This window comes from Strix uralensis, chromosome 1, assembly GCF_047716275.1.
Source record: "Strix uralensis isolate ZFMK-TIS-50842 chromosome 1, bStrUra1, whole genome shotgun sequence".
In the NCBI taxonomy this organism is placed as follows: Eukaryota; Metazoa; Chordata; class Aves; order Strigiformes; family Strigidae; genus Strix; species Strix uralensis.
Window position 1 is genome coordinate 151,336,633 of NC_133972.1, and position 19,162 is coordinate 151,355,794.

General features: G+C 37.5%; 1 protein-coding gene across 2 annotated transcripts in view; it reads left to right on the forward strand.

Annotated features, from left to right (window-relative positions):
• SPAG1 (sperm associated antigen 1) overlaps positions 1-19,162 on the forward strand; it is a 46,318-nt gene that overhangs the window by 2,612 nt on the left and 24,544 nt on the right. Inside the window, exons 4-10 of one of the 2 annotated variants that reach the window (XM_074885412.1) lie at positions 132-257; positions 4,883-4,950; positions 7,079-7,197; positions 7,695-7,800; positions 13,674-13,804; positions 14,913-15,019; positions 17,329-17,491. In XM_074885412.1, coding sequence (XP_074741513.1) covers positions 132-257; positions 4,883-4,950; positions 7,079-7,197; positions 7,695-7,800; positions 13,674-13,804; positions 14,913-15,019; positions 17,329-17,491 — 820 coding nt within the window. The remainder of the gene's footprint in view (positions 1-131; positions 258-4,882; positions 4,951-7,078; positions 7,198-7,694; positions 7,801-13,673; positions 13,805-14,912; positions 15,020-17,328; positions 17,492-19,162) is intronic. The other variant, XM_074885421.1, reaches the window with a different exon arrangement.

Below are 19,162 nucleotides of genomic sequence, written 5' to 3' on the forward strand. Positions count from 1 at the left end.
CACAATCGCTTTTTTTCTTAATTGCTTTTCCCCATGAAGAGCAGTGCATTATAAGTATAGTTGTTAGGGTCATTGCGGACTATGAAGTATATCTGCTGTACTGCAAGGTACAGATATTTATTTATTTTCAGAGCTGGGTGACAGAAATGAATGAAGATGATAAGAAACCACAGTTACTGAGAGCAGGCACGTTGCATGAAAGACAGGGTAACTTGCCTCCTGTTCGTTGTTCCAGCAGCTGTCTTCCTGCTAATCAGGTATCTCTAGTTTTCTAATGTATGTTAATTATATGTCTTTCTAAAATTGGGAAATTTTATATGTACAAACTTCTAGTCATTGAGCCTTTCTTACTAGATTTATTTTGTTAACCAGAAAATAAAAACCTTTAAGTTCCCTTGCAAGAGATCAATACTTAAACAAAAGTGCCTCCTTAGTACTAGCATGTGCCTTGTAATAATATTTTAATTCTGATCAAGAATTCACTTCTGAAGTAAATCTCCTTAAACACCCTTTTATATTCTTTGTTTCACACTTCAAAGTGGTGTTTCAGCATACGAACTATGTTCCTTTTGGATGAAATTATGCCAGGAGATTTTCTCCAGCTGCTAACAGGCTTTTGTTCCATGAGACCAGACAGGAGCTAGTACAAAATAAATATCCTGAAACACATACAGTGTGGATGTTGGACCATCTCCACCAGCTGTTTCACTCCATAGACACTTCTGTATTGGGTTGCACTGATGTGTGTGTAGCCTTTGGTTCCCCTTATTTTATACCTTCAGTTGGTATTCCAGCTTTAGACATAAAGCATACTTAACAAATCTTCAGAACTACAAAATAAACATTTACATTTTTTCCTAGGTCTTAGTTTCCTCATGGTTTGGTGGTTTGGGTTGTTTTTTTTTTTCATTTATCTGCCTGAAACCTGTTTTGTCTATAACCAGCTTTTCTTACTAATACTAAATGCAGTGCTATTGGAGGGTCTGGCAGAAAAGTAGGTGTGGGATGGGATTTTTTTGAATTGTCAGATGTTATCATGGATGGTTTCAGTCTGATTCCCACTATTTTCTTTAGAATTCTGGAACACTTATAACAAATTCACTGAAGGATTTTTCTTTTGGAAGTTTCAATGTGAGAAGTGTTATGAAAGGATCCTTATAGGTCATGTGATATGTCTTACTAATTGTTAATTATTCCAATAAAATTTGTCAAATTATGTATTAATAAATGCCTGATTTGTGTTCCTGTGTTATCAGAAACTACTACTTACTGTCAACTGGTACTTAGACATCAAACCAAGACATGTGGGATAACTAGGCACTCACCATTATGTGGTATACAGAGAGCCTGGGAATTCCAGTGTAATGCTTTATAAGTGGTTAGTATTGAGACTAAGGTGTGCTTTTGTTTTGGTTTGGTTTTTTTCATTAATCTGTCCTCTTTCACATTTTGCAATGTATGTTCCTCTTGACTACCCTATTTTGCCAAGATGAAGAGTGTCACTGTAGCTTTACTCTTCATTTATGTCCTGTGTGTTTCCTAGAACAGAAAATGGTAAATAAAATACCATGTGAACTCAGTGAATCCAGATTAGAATGTAAGCATAAAATGGTGGAAAATAGCTTGAAACCTAGGATACACAGTTTTACTGAAGAGGATGTGTTCTCCATTCAAAGACAAAATATTTATGCAGATTTTTTCCCCCTACTTTAAACCATGCAACAGTCTTCAGGTCAAGTTTTTAACACTTTTGTTCTTCATACAAGGTTTAGGTGTTAGCATTGTTATCCAGGAAACCTAGATACAGCCTTATATCTGTGGTATATGATTTCCATTCTTTTTGTTCAAGCAGATGACCTCTGAAGTAATTGTAATTTGTCCCGGAAGAGAGAAGGGAGGCCTGAAATTGAGTTTTAGAATTCAGGTTTTTTATGTAGCGGTGCAGTTATATCACTACTAGATCACCTCTGAATAAAAAGAAGCTGTTTCTATAGTATGCACTAAATTTATACCTGTAATAGAAAATCTCAAAAAAATTGATTAATATAATTAATCAGGTTTTATTTCTTTTCTTTCTTGCTGATAAATCTTACCATTTTTAAGCATGTTTTATTAATCAGTTAGGACTAACTATTTTTTACACTGGCATCACATAATTTTGTAATGTGGTATCGAGTAATAAGTTGGCACGATAAATTTTTCCTCTCTGATAGAAAGAAATCCACAAACCCTTCCATAATTTTATGTTGTTATTTGATTAGAGACTGTTCACCTGATCTGATGCATAAAAAGTTCAGTATCTTCAAGGAAGCCAATTCTGTAAATCCTTATTGACCCTAAACCAGTGGATTGCACCAATAGGTACAAGTTTGGTAAATGAAAGCATCTTCTTGTGTCTGTAACCAGATTTTCTTGTTGATACTATACATAGGTACAGTTTCAATTCACTACTAACAGCTTATAACTCTGTATGATATTTTCTTTTTATTGATGTGAAGTCATGGGGAAGATTTTCAAAAAATGTATAGAAAAAGAGTGAATTTTATGCAGTATTTCCCTCTAACACAGTATGGAAGTTTCTGTCTTACACCCCTGTTTTTCTTCCACACTGGCCAGGACTGTGAGGTTACATCTATACTGCAAAATAAAAGAGGATTGGAGAGACAAACTTAAGTTTTTCTGTTCTTAACTGTCCACATTGCTTAATTATTATTTTTGCTGCCTCACTTTTTCCAGGACAGAACTAAAGCATGGGTTTAAAGATACTCACTTCCAAAAGACTGTATTGATGGGATTTCAGTAGACTTAGGTTCCTTTGCCAAACACAGTTTCCTAATACTATTCCAGAAAGATTTCTGTCCTCAGATACCACCTCATGCTACAGTCCAGGGCATGTAACACACATTCCAAGTTCTGTGTTATAAAAATCCAGTGATGATATCTATAGATCCTTCATATTATTTTGGATACTCTGAACTAAAAAAGAATACTGGTTAGCTGACACAGAATAGTAATAATAATGTCTTAGGCCATCGTGCAGGGCCCAGAGGAGAACCAAGGCCAAATTCTGTGTCATGTGAACTGAAGCCAGTACGTGCTTTGATCATTGGTCCAGAAATTGTTCACTGGGCTTCAAACCCTGTGGGATCCATGCATTGTGAGTTCTGGCATGAAAAATGACAAGGGCAGAGATTTTTATTTTGTTTTAGTTCCAGAGCGTGCAAACATACATTTTTCATCAAAGCCTCTTGGATGAGATGTTCTGAAATATTACAGAGAAATTCCTGACTCTGCTGGAGCTGTAACTTGGTTACAATGGTCTCAAGAATACAAGACCTAGAATTTTAAAAATTGTGCATGTTTGAGTCAACACTTCTGCCTTATTCCTTAAAAGGACATGCCACAGTTCTCTCCCTAAATTAAAGTTGCATTAGTGTAAATACATTATGAGTTTTCTTCTGAGAGTTTCACTATTTTTGTTCTCATTAAGTTAAGGATTTCTGGTTTGAAAAAAAATTTAGTATTTATTAAATTAGTAAGTTTGTAATATATACCAGGATGCATACATAATGATAACTCAGGAAGCCGTATTTAGGAGTTGCCTCCTCCAAACATGTGCTGATCATTAAATGTATTTGTCATTTTGTCTAGCTTCTTGAAAGACTGAGAGCATTAAGAGTAATTCTGAAGTTATGCACTATGAATGTTTGTGTAACCTAACATTATAGATAGAAGTGTTTACAGGAAGGGCCACATTTGCATTATGTAAATTGAGGTGTTTACATCCAACTGCAGAAGTATTTCCTTGTTCCAGTGTCACCACTGGTAAATCTAGTTTTAAGAGGTTGCTGCTTGTTTCTTTGGTCCAGTTTATCACATATTCAGTTGAACTGATACAGATATTTAGGGATTGTACTGTAGTCTCAATCAGATTGTTTGAACCCAGATAATTGTAAATCTGCAACTCCAGAAACAATTACATTCGCCTAACTCAGCGAATGCTGGATTACAAGGTAAGAGGAGGGCTAAACGGCCAGGACGGAGTAGATGGGAATATTTTGAACTGGCTGTTCCACCGTGGAATACCTGTTTGGAACCACACCTTGCTATTAAGTATTGTTGAAGTCAACAAGCAGGGAGGGCTATATCAGAAATACAGTCTCATGACAGGGGCAGAAGAGATGCCAAAGGTGCCAGATATGGAAATAGGTTCCATTAGTGTAGGAGATGGGTTGTGATATAAGTCAGTCAAATCTGTTTCAGGAAGGTCCTAAGAATAAATTCTAGGCAAGGCAAATTCAGTGATGGAGCTTGTCTAAAAGCTAGGATGAGTGTAAATAATCTTGGGAATTAGCTTGAATGGAGTGTGAAATAGTCAAAAGAAGTCCAGATGCTATTTTGAAGTATTTCTAAGTTGTGAGGGTTCCATGGACTGTGAGAATCTGTGCATTGCATTCTCTTGGGAATGTGCGGCCTAAATTGAGGTTACTGATTCAATCTCAGTGTCAAACACCTTATCACGAGGCTGGGCTTTCCCAAGACTGAGTTCTCCCTTGCTGTGTTGAAAGATCATTTGGAAGATGGCAGCGCAAGATGCAAATTAGGAAGGGCAGTCTCCTGTCTGAAAGTTTTATTCAGTGCTTCTGCGACATGTAACAGGGCAGTGGAGAGAAAGTGGGGGACTGAAGAGCTCCTCAGATTATAACAATATGTGACATACATGAAGATTTTCTTTAAAGCAAGATGAATTAAGTTTTCAAGATGCTGAGATTAGTCATGAATATTGTTAGTTACTAGGAATATGTATTGCAGAAACAAAACAAAACGGCTGTGAATTTCCACTTTAAAAAATTGTCTTACAGGCTGGCTGTTTCTCTTTCAGAACAAAAAATTACTAAACAAACACAGCAACAAGAAAAACATACCACGGGATTACAGTGAATGGGACAAGTATGTTAAATCCTTTATATTTAAGTTTTTATTAAATCTTACTTGTTTAATAATGGAAAACAGTTGTTGTTTTTTAAAGTATTTTCCAGAAACATAGTGTTAAGGTCAACATTTTAGGGAATTATAACACTTCGGTGAAACTTGGGTTTTTCATAATAAATGTTCTGTTAAAATGCAAATGGTGTATTGTGGTGCTAACAGCTGAGAATAAGTTAGTCTATACTTTTGTACAAGCTGTGTGAAATATAGCAAGTCAGCAAAAAATATAAATAAAAAGTGATTTTGTTTCAGATTTCATTTTTCCTTTCAACACCTAATATATAAAATCTATGAAGGTACATAAAAGTAATGAATTACAATTAGCTTAATTTATCAGTTTTTGAAAGCACTTCTAGGGTTATTTACCACGGGCTTATAAATTTGATCTTCTGTGTATCTAAAGCCACAATTCTAAATTAAAAACAAAACTGATGAATCCTTATTCCTGCATTGAGCCCCGCTGATCTCAAAGAACGAGCTTGAGGCAGGTGCATCAGTTTGCTCAGATGCAATTACACATAATCAGAGGTTTACACAGTAACTGACTTATTTCTAGAGTGGATGGAGCCCTGATACAAGGACATTCCCTGCATCATGTAATGGTGGCATATTACCCTCCCAAGTTATCTGACAGATTGATGCCCCCAGCTGTTGAACACGAAGGGGGAAATGCATGTACTTCTCTGTTTTGCATGGTAGCAGCTTCTCTCTAGCTCCTGATACCTGGAATACAATGCTGTAGAATCAGAGTGAGGAGGCACAAGTTTCCAGTGCAGTAGATGGGGAGCTAAATCTAGAGACTGGGGGGTTTGGATAATGAAACTCTTAATGTTTCACTCTATCCCCAAACCCCTACAAAAACCCTGTCCACGTAAGATGCAGTTCTTACAAACAGCTGTGCCTATCAGTTATTTTCATGCACATATTTTTCAGAAGTTGAAGCCTTCCTGCTCAAACGTGGACAAACAAAACAGGTTATCAAAATAACTTCCACAACAATTTTTTCTTTCATCCTTCTTTTCACTGTATCGTTTAAAGTAATCATTTGGGGATTTTGTTTACAGTTTTATGTACTCAATCTTTAAGTGCTTTAGCATGCTGATAATACTACAGTTTCTGAGTTTTCCCATATAATGTATTTATTTTGTATTATGTGAGTATACTGAAACAGAAGTTGTTTGAAAGAAATTTTCTGGTTTGAGGTATATCGTGTTTTCATAACATTTTGAGGATAATTTCAAAACCTTCAAATAATTGTTTAGGCAATTTCTGAACAAGATGTTTCTCTTCATGTTTTAAAAACACTTACTTTGAAATGTGGTTAAATTATAATGAAGAGGTAAAAGTATACTAGCAAAAGATCAGAATAAAAATGGGGAACAATTAGTCTTACCTGAAAAGGTTTGGAATTGGATAAATTTTAAAAATTGTGTCTCTATTTAAGATACAAATTATCATATTGTCATTATTGTGGAAAGCAAAGGCTATTTTTTATTGAGTCCTCCACAGAAAAGCAGTGAGTGTAGTGTTTCTAGATAGTGTAGGAATTGGTTATTACTCTTGTTTGTTTTATAGGACTATGGCAGCAATATTTATTTGATATAAATTCCTAAACATTGTTTTTAAAAGCAGCTTCAGAGTAGCCTTGCATTTGTCTGAGACTATTTTGAAGTCTCTCTCGTGTTTACCATATTAATTGCTTTGAAGCTGTTTCTTGGGTGTTTTGGCAAAGGTTAATAGAGATGTTTGATAGGACTGGGATTGAGCCTGATGATACTGTTTCTTAAAATTTACCTGTCTTTTTGGGGGAGATGGCAAGGAGGTGAGGCAGACGTTTTTCTTGGTTTGGTTTTAACCACAAGGGAGGAAGAAGAGGGAAGGTAATGTATAAGCAGGAGAAGCACACCGAAAAAGACACAAGGAAAGGAGATAAGACTAAACATCTTTTTCCTAACTAGTCAGGGATAATTGAACTCAGCCTTTATCTCTATTTTCCTTTGGTTTATAAAGGAAACATAGTATGCCTTTTTATTAGTAGAGGAGCCTTGCTGTGCACCATTATTGAATTCATTATTTTTATTACTTTAAGGTTCGATGTGGAAAAGGAGTGTTCTAGAATTGATGAAGGCTGTGAAGAAAGTAGCTCAAAAGCAAGATTCTTTAGTAGGCCAAGTCTACCTATAATTGAAAAGAATATAGACACAACTGGTAATGTCTTAGAAACCTATAATTTTTCTTTAATTGTAATACTATGTTGTAGAGTGTGAATACAAATTGAAGAAGCATATTACAGAGTTAGAAATGTCTTTATCTATTTTTCAGTCCCTAGAGATGCCAGAAGGTTAGCAGGTCAGCTGAGCTTGAAGCCATATTTGAAAAAAATCTAGTCTTGGTCTTAATAATCAGTTAAAATATTTATGTTGTGTTTAGACTGAGATTACTAGGTAAAGAAGTAAAGCATACATCTGCTATGATAAACTGGTGGTAGAGGTTAGCCAACCATTTTCATCTTGCACTCTGAATTGTATGCCTATCAGAAGAATTTAGGTTTTTATTATAGAAAACAAAGTACAGATCTGTCTTTTAGTAAGCCATGTTCTTTTAAAATATACACATTATGAGATTCAAAGAATTTTAGCTGACAGTGTTTTGATAGCATCTGTGCAAGTTGTTAGTTGTTTTTATGTATAAATATTTTTTTATAGGCATGACAAAGAAAGAAAAGATTTTTATTGCTACTCGTGAAAAAGAAAAGGGCAATGAAGCCTTTGCCACTGGCGATTATATGGAAGCAGTGACATACTACACTCGGTGAGCAAGTACTGTTATGTTCTTTTATTTTAATGACCGTCACTTGTGAATATTATTTTTAGAGCAATGTAATTAAAGCAACTTCTTACTGAAGAAACCAGTAACAATTAGATTATTTTCAAAAGGGCAAAAAGATTTTACAGAAGAATACTTTAAGCACTGTGGCATCCTGATACTAATTTTTATTTATCAGGAAGAGAAGTGGATAAACAGTAATGGGATGCAATATGCAGGTGTGTCAAACTTCTTCAGATTTTTCAAAACCATTGAGATTCAAGGGCAAGTTTACAGAAATAAAAGGATAAGCAGTGTGTTGATAAATTAATTACAAATTCTAATTAATCATATTGGTAGGATTGTCTTAATTGTTAATAAGTAAAATGGATTTGATAACCTCTTCCTAGGAGAAAGAAAAATCACTGTGTACAGCTTCATCATAACTGTAGTTAGTAGCAATAGTATATAAAAAAAGTATATAAACACAGGATTAAAAACAATGAGACTATAAAAGGTTGCTTGCCTTATTTAGTGCTCAGTGGACTACATTCAGACTTTGCCTTTATTTATATAAATAGAGGTTGTCGCTGCAAGACCTCTGTTGTATTTGTTTTAAAAGTAGAAAAGTTAGAGGTGAGTGGAATTGAGCATGACAGGAAGAGCAAGATAGTGTTTCAGTTAAGGTATTTGAATGCTACCTTGGGAGAACTAGATTTTTTCTCTACCTTTTTCAAAGTATTCAAACATGATGCCATTTATACAAACCAGGATCTTCACATGAGACCAACATTTGTTTCTCATTTGCAGATAATCCATCTTGAGACATTAGAAGTCTGACTTGCAAAAGTGCTGACTGCTCACACATTAAACTAATGTTAAAGGAAACTCGATTTTGTGTTTAACTCCATGCTTTGAAATGATAAGGACTTTAAAAAAACCATAAAGTCTAGAAGTGTCAAAGTTGTCACTTAGAAATTGAGACCATGTGGGAATCTTGGGATATTAATGACCAGTGTAAACTGAAGGTAATGATATGGCACTACTGTGAGATAATTCATGGGCTATGCTATTATAGTGGCATATCCTCGAAAAAAAATTATGAGGGAGTTAATGTGTTTGTGGTCAGTGCAGACAAGTATAGAGAAAATAATGAATAGGAATAAATTGTGTGCAACACTATTAAAATAAATACTGAACAGATTTATGTTTAGGAACCACCATTCATACTGTCACTGAAGGAGGCAGGGTTTTGTAGAACAGCTTATGAAAATTTACCTGGAGATTGTTTTTGTATATATGTGCACAAAGATAGCGATATTCACGGTGTGTAGACTGTTTAAATGGAGGCATCTGATGTGTATTTTTTTGTTCGTGGCTTGCAGCCTTAACATCTTTCTTGATCTTATATTCATGAGCATGAATATAAAAAACATCCATAGCTGTATTTCACATATAATAAATAAACTAAATATCCATAATATAAAACCGAGTAAAATTCTCTGCTTTTGGGGCATAAATAAGGTATTAATTAGTAAGAATGGGCAGAATCCTTCCCGTTGGAGACTCTTTCCATATTTGACCCCCATGGGGCATTGTACACCTGAAATATATGATATTGACACTGCATGCTGTTGTAACTGGGCACTTTTCTAATACCATCCAAAAATTCCTATTTTCTTACATTTAGAAATATTTAAATAAAACATATTTTGGAGTGAATTGATAATAGTCTGAAGGGGTTATTTCTATATGGCTAAAATGGAAAAAGAGCTTCATATAAAAATAAGCAGGGTAGAGTTATTCATTCTATTTGTCTTGTAATGAGGCCTACTAGTCTAAGTTGAATGTTGAGAGTGCTTTCTATTCTACAAAAACCAAACCTCTCCTTTCTAAAGAGATTCAAAACTTCTGTGGAGGACGTGCTCAGACATAATTCTGTTGTACTGATGTGATTTTAAAATAACTGGATCTTGCCTATTTTTCTGCATACTTCTAGTGAAATCATTCTGCTTATTAATTCCAGTTATACTGTAAAATCATAGAATAATTTAAGGTTGGAAGCAACCTCTGAATGATGTTTTGGGCAAATTGCCTCTCAAAGCAGGGCCAAGTTACATCAGGTTACTCAGGCCTTTGTGCAATTAAGTTTTTAGTATCTCCAAGGATGGAGATTTCACAACCCCTCTGGGCAGCCTGCTGCAGTGTTTAACTGCCCTTACAGTAAATTTCTTTTCCTAAAATGTCATCAGAAATTCCATTTTTGCAACTTGTGTCTGTTGCCTTTTGTCCTATCAGTGTGCACTTCGGAGAAGGATGTGGCTCTGTCTTCTCCATACATTCCCATTAAGTAACTGAAAACAGCTACCAGAGGACCCCTGAGCCTTTGCTTCTGGCTGAACAAACCTAGTTATCTCAGACTCTCCTCATAAGTATTGCATATACTCCAGTCCCCTAACTGTCCTTGTGACATGCTGCACTCACTCCGGTCCGTTGGTGCCTTTTGTGCACAGGAGATCCCCAGACTGAACACAAGTAGTCTGCTTGTTGTCTCACAGGTGCTGAAGAGAGGGGAAGAATCACTTCTGTCAACCTCCTGGCTACGGTCTTGCTAATATGGCCCAGTGTGCAGTATGCCTTCTTTGCCTTGAGAGCACACTGTTAACTCCTGTTCGATTTGTTGTCCACCAGAGCCCTCAGGTCCTTTCCTGCAAAGCTGCTTTCTAGCTTGTTGGAACCCAGCCTGTGCTGTTGCTGGAGTCATTCTGTTTCAGGTGCAGGATTTTGTGCTTGCCTTTTTTGAACTTCATGAGAAGTCTGCCAGCCCATTTCTCTGGTCTGTTAAGGTCCCTTTGACTGGAATTCTGCTGTCCAGTGTATTATTGACTGTTCCCCCCCAGCTTTGTATCACTGACAAACTTCCTGGGGGTGCCTTCTATTCCATCTTATACCCCCCTGATAAAGATGTTAAAAGGTATTGATCCCAAAGGGAAGCCACTAGTAACTGGTCACCAGTTGGACTTTGTATGGCTCAATTCTTTGAGCCCAGCAGTCCAGTTAGTTTTCTGTTTGCCTTATTGTCCACTTACCTAGTCCTTGTTTTACCTGTTTGGCTGTAAGAATATGTAATCACATCAAAGGCTTTGCTACAGTCAAGGTAAGCAACATCCTCTGTTCTTCCTTCCTTCCTTCACTGAGCCACTAAGCAAAGAAAGCTATCAGGCTGCTCTTGGCATGGCTTGCCTTTGGTAAATCTATGCTATCTGTTGCCAGTCACCTTCTTATCCTTCAGGTGCCTGGACAGGAATTCAGGAAGACTTGCTCCATAATCTTTCTGAGAACTGAGATTAGACTGACCAGCCTGTAGTTTCCCAGGTCCTCCACCCTGCCATTCTTGAAGATATATGTGACATTTGCCTTTATTGGTCACCAGAAACCCCTTGCAATCACCATGACTTTTCAAAGACGATCTAGAGCAGTCTTATAGTAACATTGGCCAGCTTCCTGAACACCCCATCTGCAACTCCTCTATATCCTATTTTATTAAGTGTTTCATAACTTTATCTTCCTCTATTATGTCCTGGTTTAGCCAGGATAGGGTTAAGTTTCCCCAGCAGCAGGAGGAAGCTCTAGCCGGGTTATTCATATGCCATGCTGACATCATGTCCAGGCGCCAGAGCGCGGGAAGAATCGGTGATCGCGTGGGGTTGGCGCAGCCGGGTTTTCTCTCACTGCTGTATTGGTAGATATTTTGCTCTGTTCATTGTTATTACTGTTATTGTTATTGTTGTTGTTTGTTGTGTTGCTATTGCACTGCTGTATTAAACCTCTCCTTATCTCAGACCGGGGCTTTGTATTTCACTCCCTTTGTGGGGGAGGGGCAGCGGCCGCGTGGTCTCAGACCCCGGCAGGGGCTAAACCATTACAATTGTGGTTACTACTTCACTCCTACAGAATCTGCTTCTAGACTCAGGGACCTGGGAAGCCTGAGGGCAAACCTTACCAATGAAGGCTGAGGCAAAGAAGCCACTGAGTGCCTCAAACTCTTGTGTGTCCTTTGTCACTAGGTCCTCTGCTGCATTGACCAGTGGGCCCACAGTTTCCTTAATCTTTGTTTTGCTGCTGATAGACCTTTAAAACAAAAACCAAAAGCTTTTCTTGTTGCTGCTTACATCCCTTTTCTACTTTTAATATCAGCTGAGCTTTTGCTTTCTTAATTCCATCACTTGCTCTTGGTCAATGTCTCTTTATTCTGCCTGCGTAGCCCATCACCACTGCCATCTGTCAAAGAGTTCTCTGTCCATTCCTTCTTCTATGCTTGCTTGACTTCCTGCACATTGGAAAGGATCATTCTTGTGCTTTGAGGCAGCTGTCCTTGAAGATCAACCAGCTCTCTTGGCACCCTTTGCTCTACAGGGCATTCTTCCTGTAATCCTGCCAAGCAGATTCTTGAACAGACCAAAATCTTGCCTTCTGAGGTCTAGGGCTATAATTCTAATGTTCATCTTGCTCATTTCTCCCAGAATCTTAAAGTCTACAGTCTCATGGTTGCTGCAGCCAAGGCTGTCATCAACTCGTACATTCACAACTAGTTCTTGACTGTGAGTAACAATTCCAGCAGAGCATTCCCCCTTGTCAACTTGTTGTGTCAAGAAGTTGTCTTCAGTATGCTCCAGAAATCTCATAGATTTCTTGTGCCTTGTCATTTTGCCCTTCCAGCAGATACCAGGGTGGTTCAGGTCCTCTGTGGGAACCAAAGCCTGTAATTGTGAGGCTTCCTGTAGCTGTCTGAAGAAGATTTCATCTGCTTGCTCTTCTTCATCAGGCAGTCTGAAGCAGGTGCTTACCATGATGTCACCATGTCAATCTGGCCTCTTATTCTTACCCATCAGCTCTCTTGGCTGACTTGTCAGTCTCTTGCCTGTTCAAGACAAACTTTGCCTGTTCCAAGACAAATCTTCACAAATTTAATCACTTCATAGACTAGAACACATTACCTTCTTCTCCTCACCTTCCTAGTCTTTCTAAAGAGCCTGCATGCCTCCACCACAGCACTCCAGCCACAGATTATCTCACCATATCTCTGTTATCCCACTGAGATCATAGCTGCGCAGACCTTTTATTCTTCTTTTCTGTTTCAAATGCTTTGTGCATTTGTGCACAAACACTTGAGATTGTCCTGCAGCCATGCTTTTTTCACAAGGAAAATATGAATCTCTTCTAGTATGCTGTCCCCCCAGCACTTCCCTATTGCCCCCTCTTCCCAGTGAACACAGTTCAGTCCTCCTTGCTAGGTTAGCAAGGGTGTTGGGAAAGATGCTCTTGCACCACTTTGTCATATGCATCCCAGTTGTCCTTATTGCTGAGATGATCTTGTTGTTATAGAAGCTAAAGCCCTGCCTACAATACCAGCCACGCAGCCAGACATTGACCTGGACAATTAGTCCACTGTTACCTGACTATTTCCTTCTTACAAGCAGGATCAAAGGAGAAGCCCATGTGCCCCCCCCGTTCCTCATCATAACCTCCAGAGCTCTGTAGTTACTCTTGATACTCTCAAAGGTTTCATATGGCAGTTTCTTTTGAGTCTACGTGAATGGCAGCAAGAGTTTAAGTGACAGATGAGCCATAGCACCATGGCATCTTCTCTGCAACATCTCAGATCAAAGCCCTGCAAGAAACAGACCTCTGAAGATGGTAAATCTAGTTGGTGGATGGTTGCCTCCAGTCTCACAGGAGGGAGTTTCTAACCACTATTGCGGTTGGAGTATCAGTATTAATATTGTTATAATACTGTTTTCAGCTTCCAATAGTGAAGTGTTTCTACATTCAGGTTTTCTAACTATGAGCCTACCATGGTCAATATTCCTTTTTTTCAGGAGTATATCAGTAATACCCACTGCAGCTGCATATAATAACAGAGCTCAAGCAGAAATTAAACTTCAGGACTGGGAGAGTGCTTTGCAGGATTGTGAGAAGGTACTAGATATGGAACCTGGCAACGTAAAAGGTAAAGTAGAACATAAACTTGCCTTTCTATGTATTATTTTATTTCTGGCAAATAAAATCATACATATCCATTCATGTTGTTAGTTGACTTAACTGAGCTTTAGATCAGGTCCAAGAATGAATAAGGAAACAGAGTAGCTCTGCAAAGTAACTTTAACAGTATTGTCAGGATCAGGGAAGTTTTATGCAATTCATCCCATTGATCTGTAATGTGTATTCTTATGCAGTAGCATGGGTGTAGGAGTCTGGGCCGCGCTGGGAGAAAGTTAGTGCAGACAGAAGAATGCAAGGACGAAGACAAGGCCAGCAAAATAAGGCTGGCAAAAACACACAAGATAGCAGATAAGTGAGAAACACCTGTGGTCAGCAAAAGCACACAAGTCTGAGCAAAACAGGGTATGAGATAAGGGAGTTTTGGCAAGTTTTGGGCTTTACGTGCTAATTGCAATTAACCAATGCAAATGCTTGTAGAGGCGCGTGAACAGCGCGTGTAGATGACCTGTAGCCTATTAGAAGATAGATGAGTGCGTGTACAGAACTTAGTAGAATATAAATGTAACCAGAAAAGGAATAGAATATAACAATAATATAATAATAAAAAAGATGGACGACCTGATCATCACATTGGTGTTGCGTCATTTCTGTTCCCGCACGGAGAAATAAGGACCCCGGCTAATGGTGACTCCGACACATGGGGCTAACTCTTGGTTTTCATATGATGACTGTAAGCCCTCTTGATTTTACGCAGTGCATTGTTTCCATAATACCCACGCTAAAGTATGTATTACCTTAAAAGTGACGTGAAAACAATCAAAGTTGCTGATTTAATCCTTTCTGAGGTCAAGAGCTTGAACTAACTATATTAGCTATATTTGCATGAGAGGAGGGGAAAAATATGAAAAAATGCTTCACAATTAATGATCACAATCTCAAAAGGTGTCATAAGAAATTGCATCTTTAAAAGACAACTCATTACTAATACAGAGTCATTATGAAGTAAATGCAGAATTTTAAAAACTGCTTTACACTTAATAAGTCTAGAAAAAATAGTGTAGTTTTATCCGCTTTATGCTTTAAATACATAAATAATACACTTTGTTCCTTTGTAGCTCTGATGCGCCGTGCCACTGTACACAATCAGCTGCAGAATTACCAGACAGCTATAGAGGATCTGAACAAAGTATTATGTGTTGAACCAGAAAATGCTATAGCTAAGGTAAAGATAAATGAGTTGAATATGACTAGAAAGAGGCTGTTTGCAGCTGTATCATAAAGTGAGTACAGTTTATATCGTTTGATTTGAATATGAGTTTTGAGGACACACTTGATCTACTGTGCCAGTGATCAGTTTCCCAAGACCACATAGGTGCCAGTGGTGGAAATTAGGTACTTGAATGTGACCAGATCTTCTGTTCACTACTTAATTGTGAGAACCTGTAGGCACTCAAGTCTTCTCTATTAACATAGTTTAGGTGCCTAAAATTTTGCTGCTGAACTTGCTTACAGTATTAGTGTCTTAGCCGATAAAAGTTATTTGGAAATCTCTCTCAGAAAGATCCATGGGGATAGGTCTATTTAAGTTTGACACACAATTCACAAGAAAAATTCAAAAGAGGTGCCAAGCTTTTATTGTTGTAGTGGTAAAGTTAACCCAAAAGGAGAAGACCTGGGTTCAGTCCTCACTTCAGCTTCATTCATTTCTCACCTTCAGGCTGGAATGAAAAAACTGTCATACTTTCTGATGAATCTAGACCCTTCCTAGCCAATTTTGGATCTAAGAAGGCCGAATGCTTTCTTTGGAGACTCAAGATCAGGGTGTGGTCCTTGTACTACTATTACTTCGGATATTTAGGAGAGGATTGGTTTGCATCCTTTCATAGGTATCTTAGGGGTGTTTTGTGGGTTAGAACCTAGTCCTCGCATTTGGACTCTATGTTTCCTGAGAATCTTCAGTGCTAGGCTGTTGTGATACTAAACTGCTCTTTGTTAATTAGGAGTCCATCATACTGCTACCCTACCAGTTTTTTTATGTATGACTTCTGGATGCTATGCAATTGCCTCATCACCTGAATTCCGTTCAGCTCTTGTTGTTGTCACATTTTGAGCTGCTAGCAGCTTGCTGATTGCTACTCACTTCCATGGAGTTATTTGATCACTGCTATTGCTTGCACCAGTGAGAGAGGTCCAAGCCTGTTGTGTCAAATTCACCACATACAGCATTCATCCCTTTTAAGATGTTCTTGGAGCTGAATACCTGTCCAGAGTAGTTCCTGAGTTTCACATCAACCAAGGAATCAACCTGCCAGCTTTTTTTTTTTTTTTTTTTCCCCCTTTCTTTCTTTTTAAACGTCTATCTCTGGGTTTGAGTTCTAAAAGAGCTTTTGGGTTTTTTTGCTGTTTACAAGGCTGAACCACTAAATAGCTTGTGAGCCTGTATATACATAAAATACCCATTTTGAGTACACTCTTCCAGAGATCTAAATACATTAGTAGCTTTGCTGAGCAATGCTGCTGTAGCTGAAAGCAGATGTCTGTGCTTTGTCCTTATCTGTGCCAGCTATTATGCCTTGGCTGAGACATCCAGAAGTGACCAATGCTTGGCATAGCATTTTTGAGCTGCTCTTTGCTTGGAGGATCCTCAAAACCCTCTTGAGCTAAATATGAAAGTATGGAACACGTGCAGAGTGAATGTTTATGTGCAGGGTCACTAATACAAAGGTAAATTGGTAACTGGAATTCTTCAAGGTAATTTGTTCATGTGAATCTCTGCTTGTACCTGTCCTTGTTTTATCTTTTTCTTGAGGAAGTGAGTAATGAAATGACATTTCCTTGTACAGCACTGAATTAAATTCAGAATAGTGCATGTTGGGTGTGTCTTACTCTGCTCTTAAAGTGTAAAGTGCAGTTGGAGTATTTTTTTGAGTAACCACAAAATATTTATGGAATGAGAGGCTGTTTGATCATCTAATTTGCAGTTCTTGCAAGAGGAGCAAACCTTTTCATTATTTCACAGTGTCCTTCTGCTACACTGCTAAGAAATTGTTGTCTCTTGGTTCTAGTTCTATCAGTTACACTTCTTCATCAGACATTCATCAGACACCAGATTCTCCATAGCATTAATTTTGATAAACTGATCTTAAGGCTTTTTCAGACATTCTGGAAAGAGCCTGTTTTCCACGTGTCTCTTCTGAGTAGACCATGCCAGATACCACAATAGTACAGTCTACTTTTTCTCCTTTTAATTTTCTTTTTTTGCTTAAGCAGTTCATTCAGGAAAAGTACTTATTTATTTGTGTGATATCTTCTGAGTCTCTAAGAGACAGAAATTGAGTGTTAATCTTTGTTTTGGTACTGACTCTTGGAAAATTCATGTTTATTTTCTCTGTTTTTATATTGATAACATTTATCTTGATAGTTCTTCAAGATTTTATGTGGATTATTTAACAGAATATATTTTCTATATATAAATTAAAATATATATACCTACAAAAAAAGGCTTCTGCTATTGTTTTTTCTCTATTGCAGAAAAATCTTCTAGAGATTGAAAAGGAACTGAAAGTTTTAAAGCCTGTACCTGAGACTCGAGGCAAAGGAAAAAGAATACTTATTCAAGATATAGAGGATTCAGAAGGTGATGGAGAAAGATGGGAAAATACAGAAGAATGTGAAAGAAGTAGTGGAGATAAAAGTAATGTCATTTCCTATTTAATTTTAACTTGAGGAAAAAGTCATTGCCTTTGATATTGCAATGTGTATTCACACAATTCATCCATATTTGCTTGCAAAGAATTTTGCCCATTTGAAACCAAAATTACATTCACTAGTTAAATAGATCTGAGTGTGAAATCTAGAATCCAGTTACAAATCTTTGGATTTATTTCTAGAAAGGGTATAACAGATGCAGATGGAAAATGTTGCTATAAATCACCTACTTCCCTGTGTCCTATGTAATTTTATACCTATCCTTTGATGTGGACCCAGTTGGGAATTTCTTCTGGTGTTAGAGAACATTTTGTGTTCCTTTAGCTCTTTCTCTTGCACAGCTCTTATGCCTTCCCACCATCACATTTTTCTTCTGTGTTTTTCCTCCATTCACTGGATCAAAGGGTGTAAAAATGATCAAGTGGCATGTAGTTCTATTTTTTTGATGTTGTTTGTTTTGAAAACGATCAATCCTTTTTTTGTTTTTTAATGTAAAAGATCATCTATGTGCTCTGAAAGTCTCTACTGGAGTTAAACAACGTGTAATTCTTGTACTGTGTGTAGTTTACAAGCAGTTGAAATCTCCCATTCGTGGATTAGTGTGTGACTCACTGCAAGACTGCTGAGATGAAGCTACTGGCATAATCAGCATACATGACTTGTAGGAGGCAGTGAGGCAGCAGGGACTATTGAGGTTGCACTGGCAGGTTGCTCTTAGATTCAGCTGCGTATCTGGGCTCCACCATGCAACAGAATAACATCCCTAGGTTTATTTCCACCCTTTCTCCTTCCTGTTGGTTCTTTAAGGTAATGTGACATGACAGCTGTGACTTTTGTGTTTTCCGTGGCCTATGTAGTTCTTTATCTTGAAATTAAATCAGTCTGTGGGTTTTCCAACTTAATTCTGCCTACACACATGTGATTTAATAATGCATTATTTACACAGAAATTTAAGGAAAATAGGTTTTTCAAAATCAGTAGGTATCCACTAAGTCTCCTCAGCCAAAACCCTGGAAGAAAGGATGGATCATGTCTCTAGCCTTAAACATTAGTTAATTTGGGGTTGCTTTCCATTGGGAGCGTTCAGATGACTAAATGCCTTCTAGCTTGATAGGAAGACTCGCGTTCCATTGATGAAAGGTTAGGCTTTTAAATGTAGGGAAGATTGTCAACTGACGTCAATGTCACATGTGTTCATGTGATATACTTAAGTATTTTTGAGATTTAGGAGGCAAGCATCTTCATAGATTACTCTCTGTTTTCAAGTACAAATGGAAACAAATATGAAATCGGTTCAGTTATTGAATAAATACAATCTGTTCTGTGAACCTAACAGCAATAAGGAGACTAAGCATCTTACACTTCTTCTCTATACATCTAGTCATGTAGTCACAGTCAGTCCAGTAGTCTATGTAGTCCAGTCATGTAGTCACACATTTATTTCACGTTCTAGCTGGTAAGCCTCATGCATTCCTACTAAACTTATAATTTAGATACTGGAAGAAAAACAACAAAATTATTTTTTGTTTTCTTTACCTCTGAAGAGTTGATTTCTCAGCTTTGAACAAAACAGCCTAAATAGTCTTCTTCACTGTCTATGTAACTGAAAGCAAAAGTAAATGAAATCCTTTTTGTACAATGGTAACAGAAAATTGCT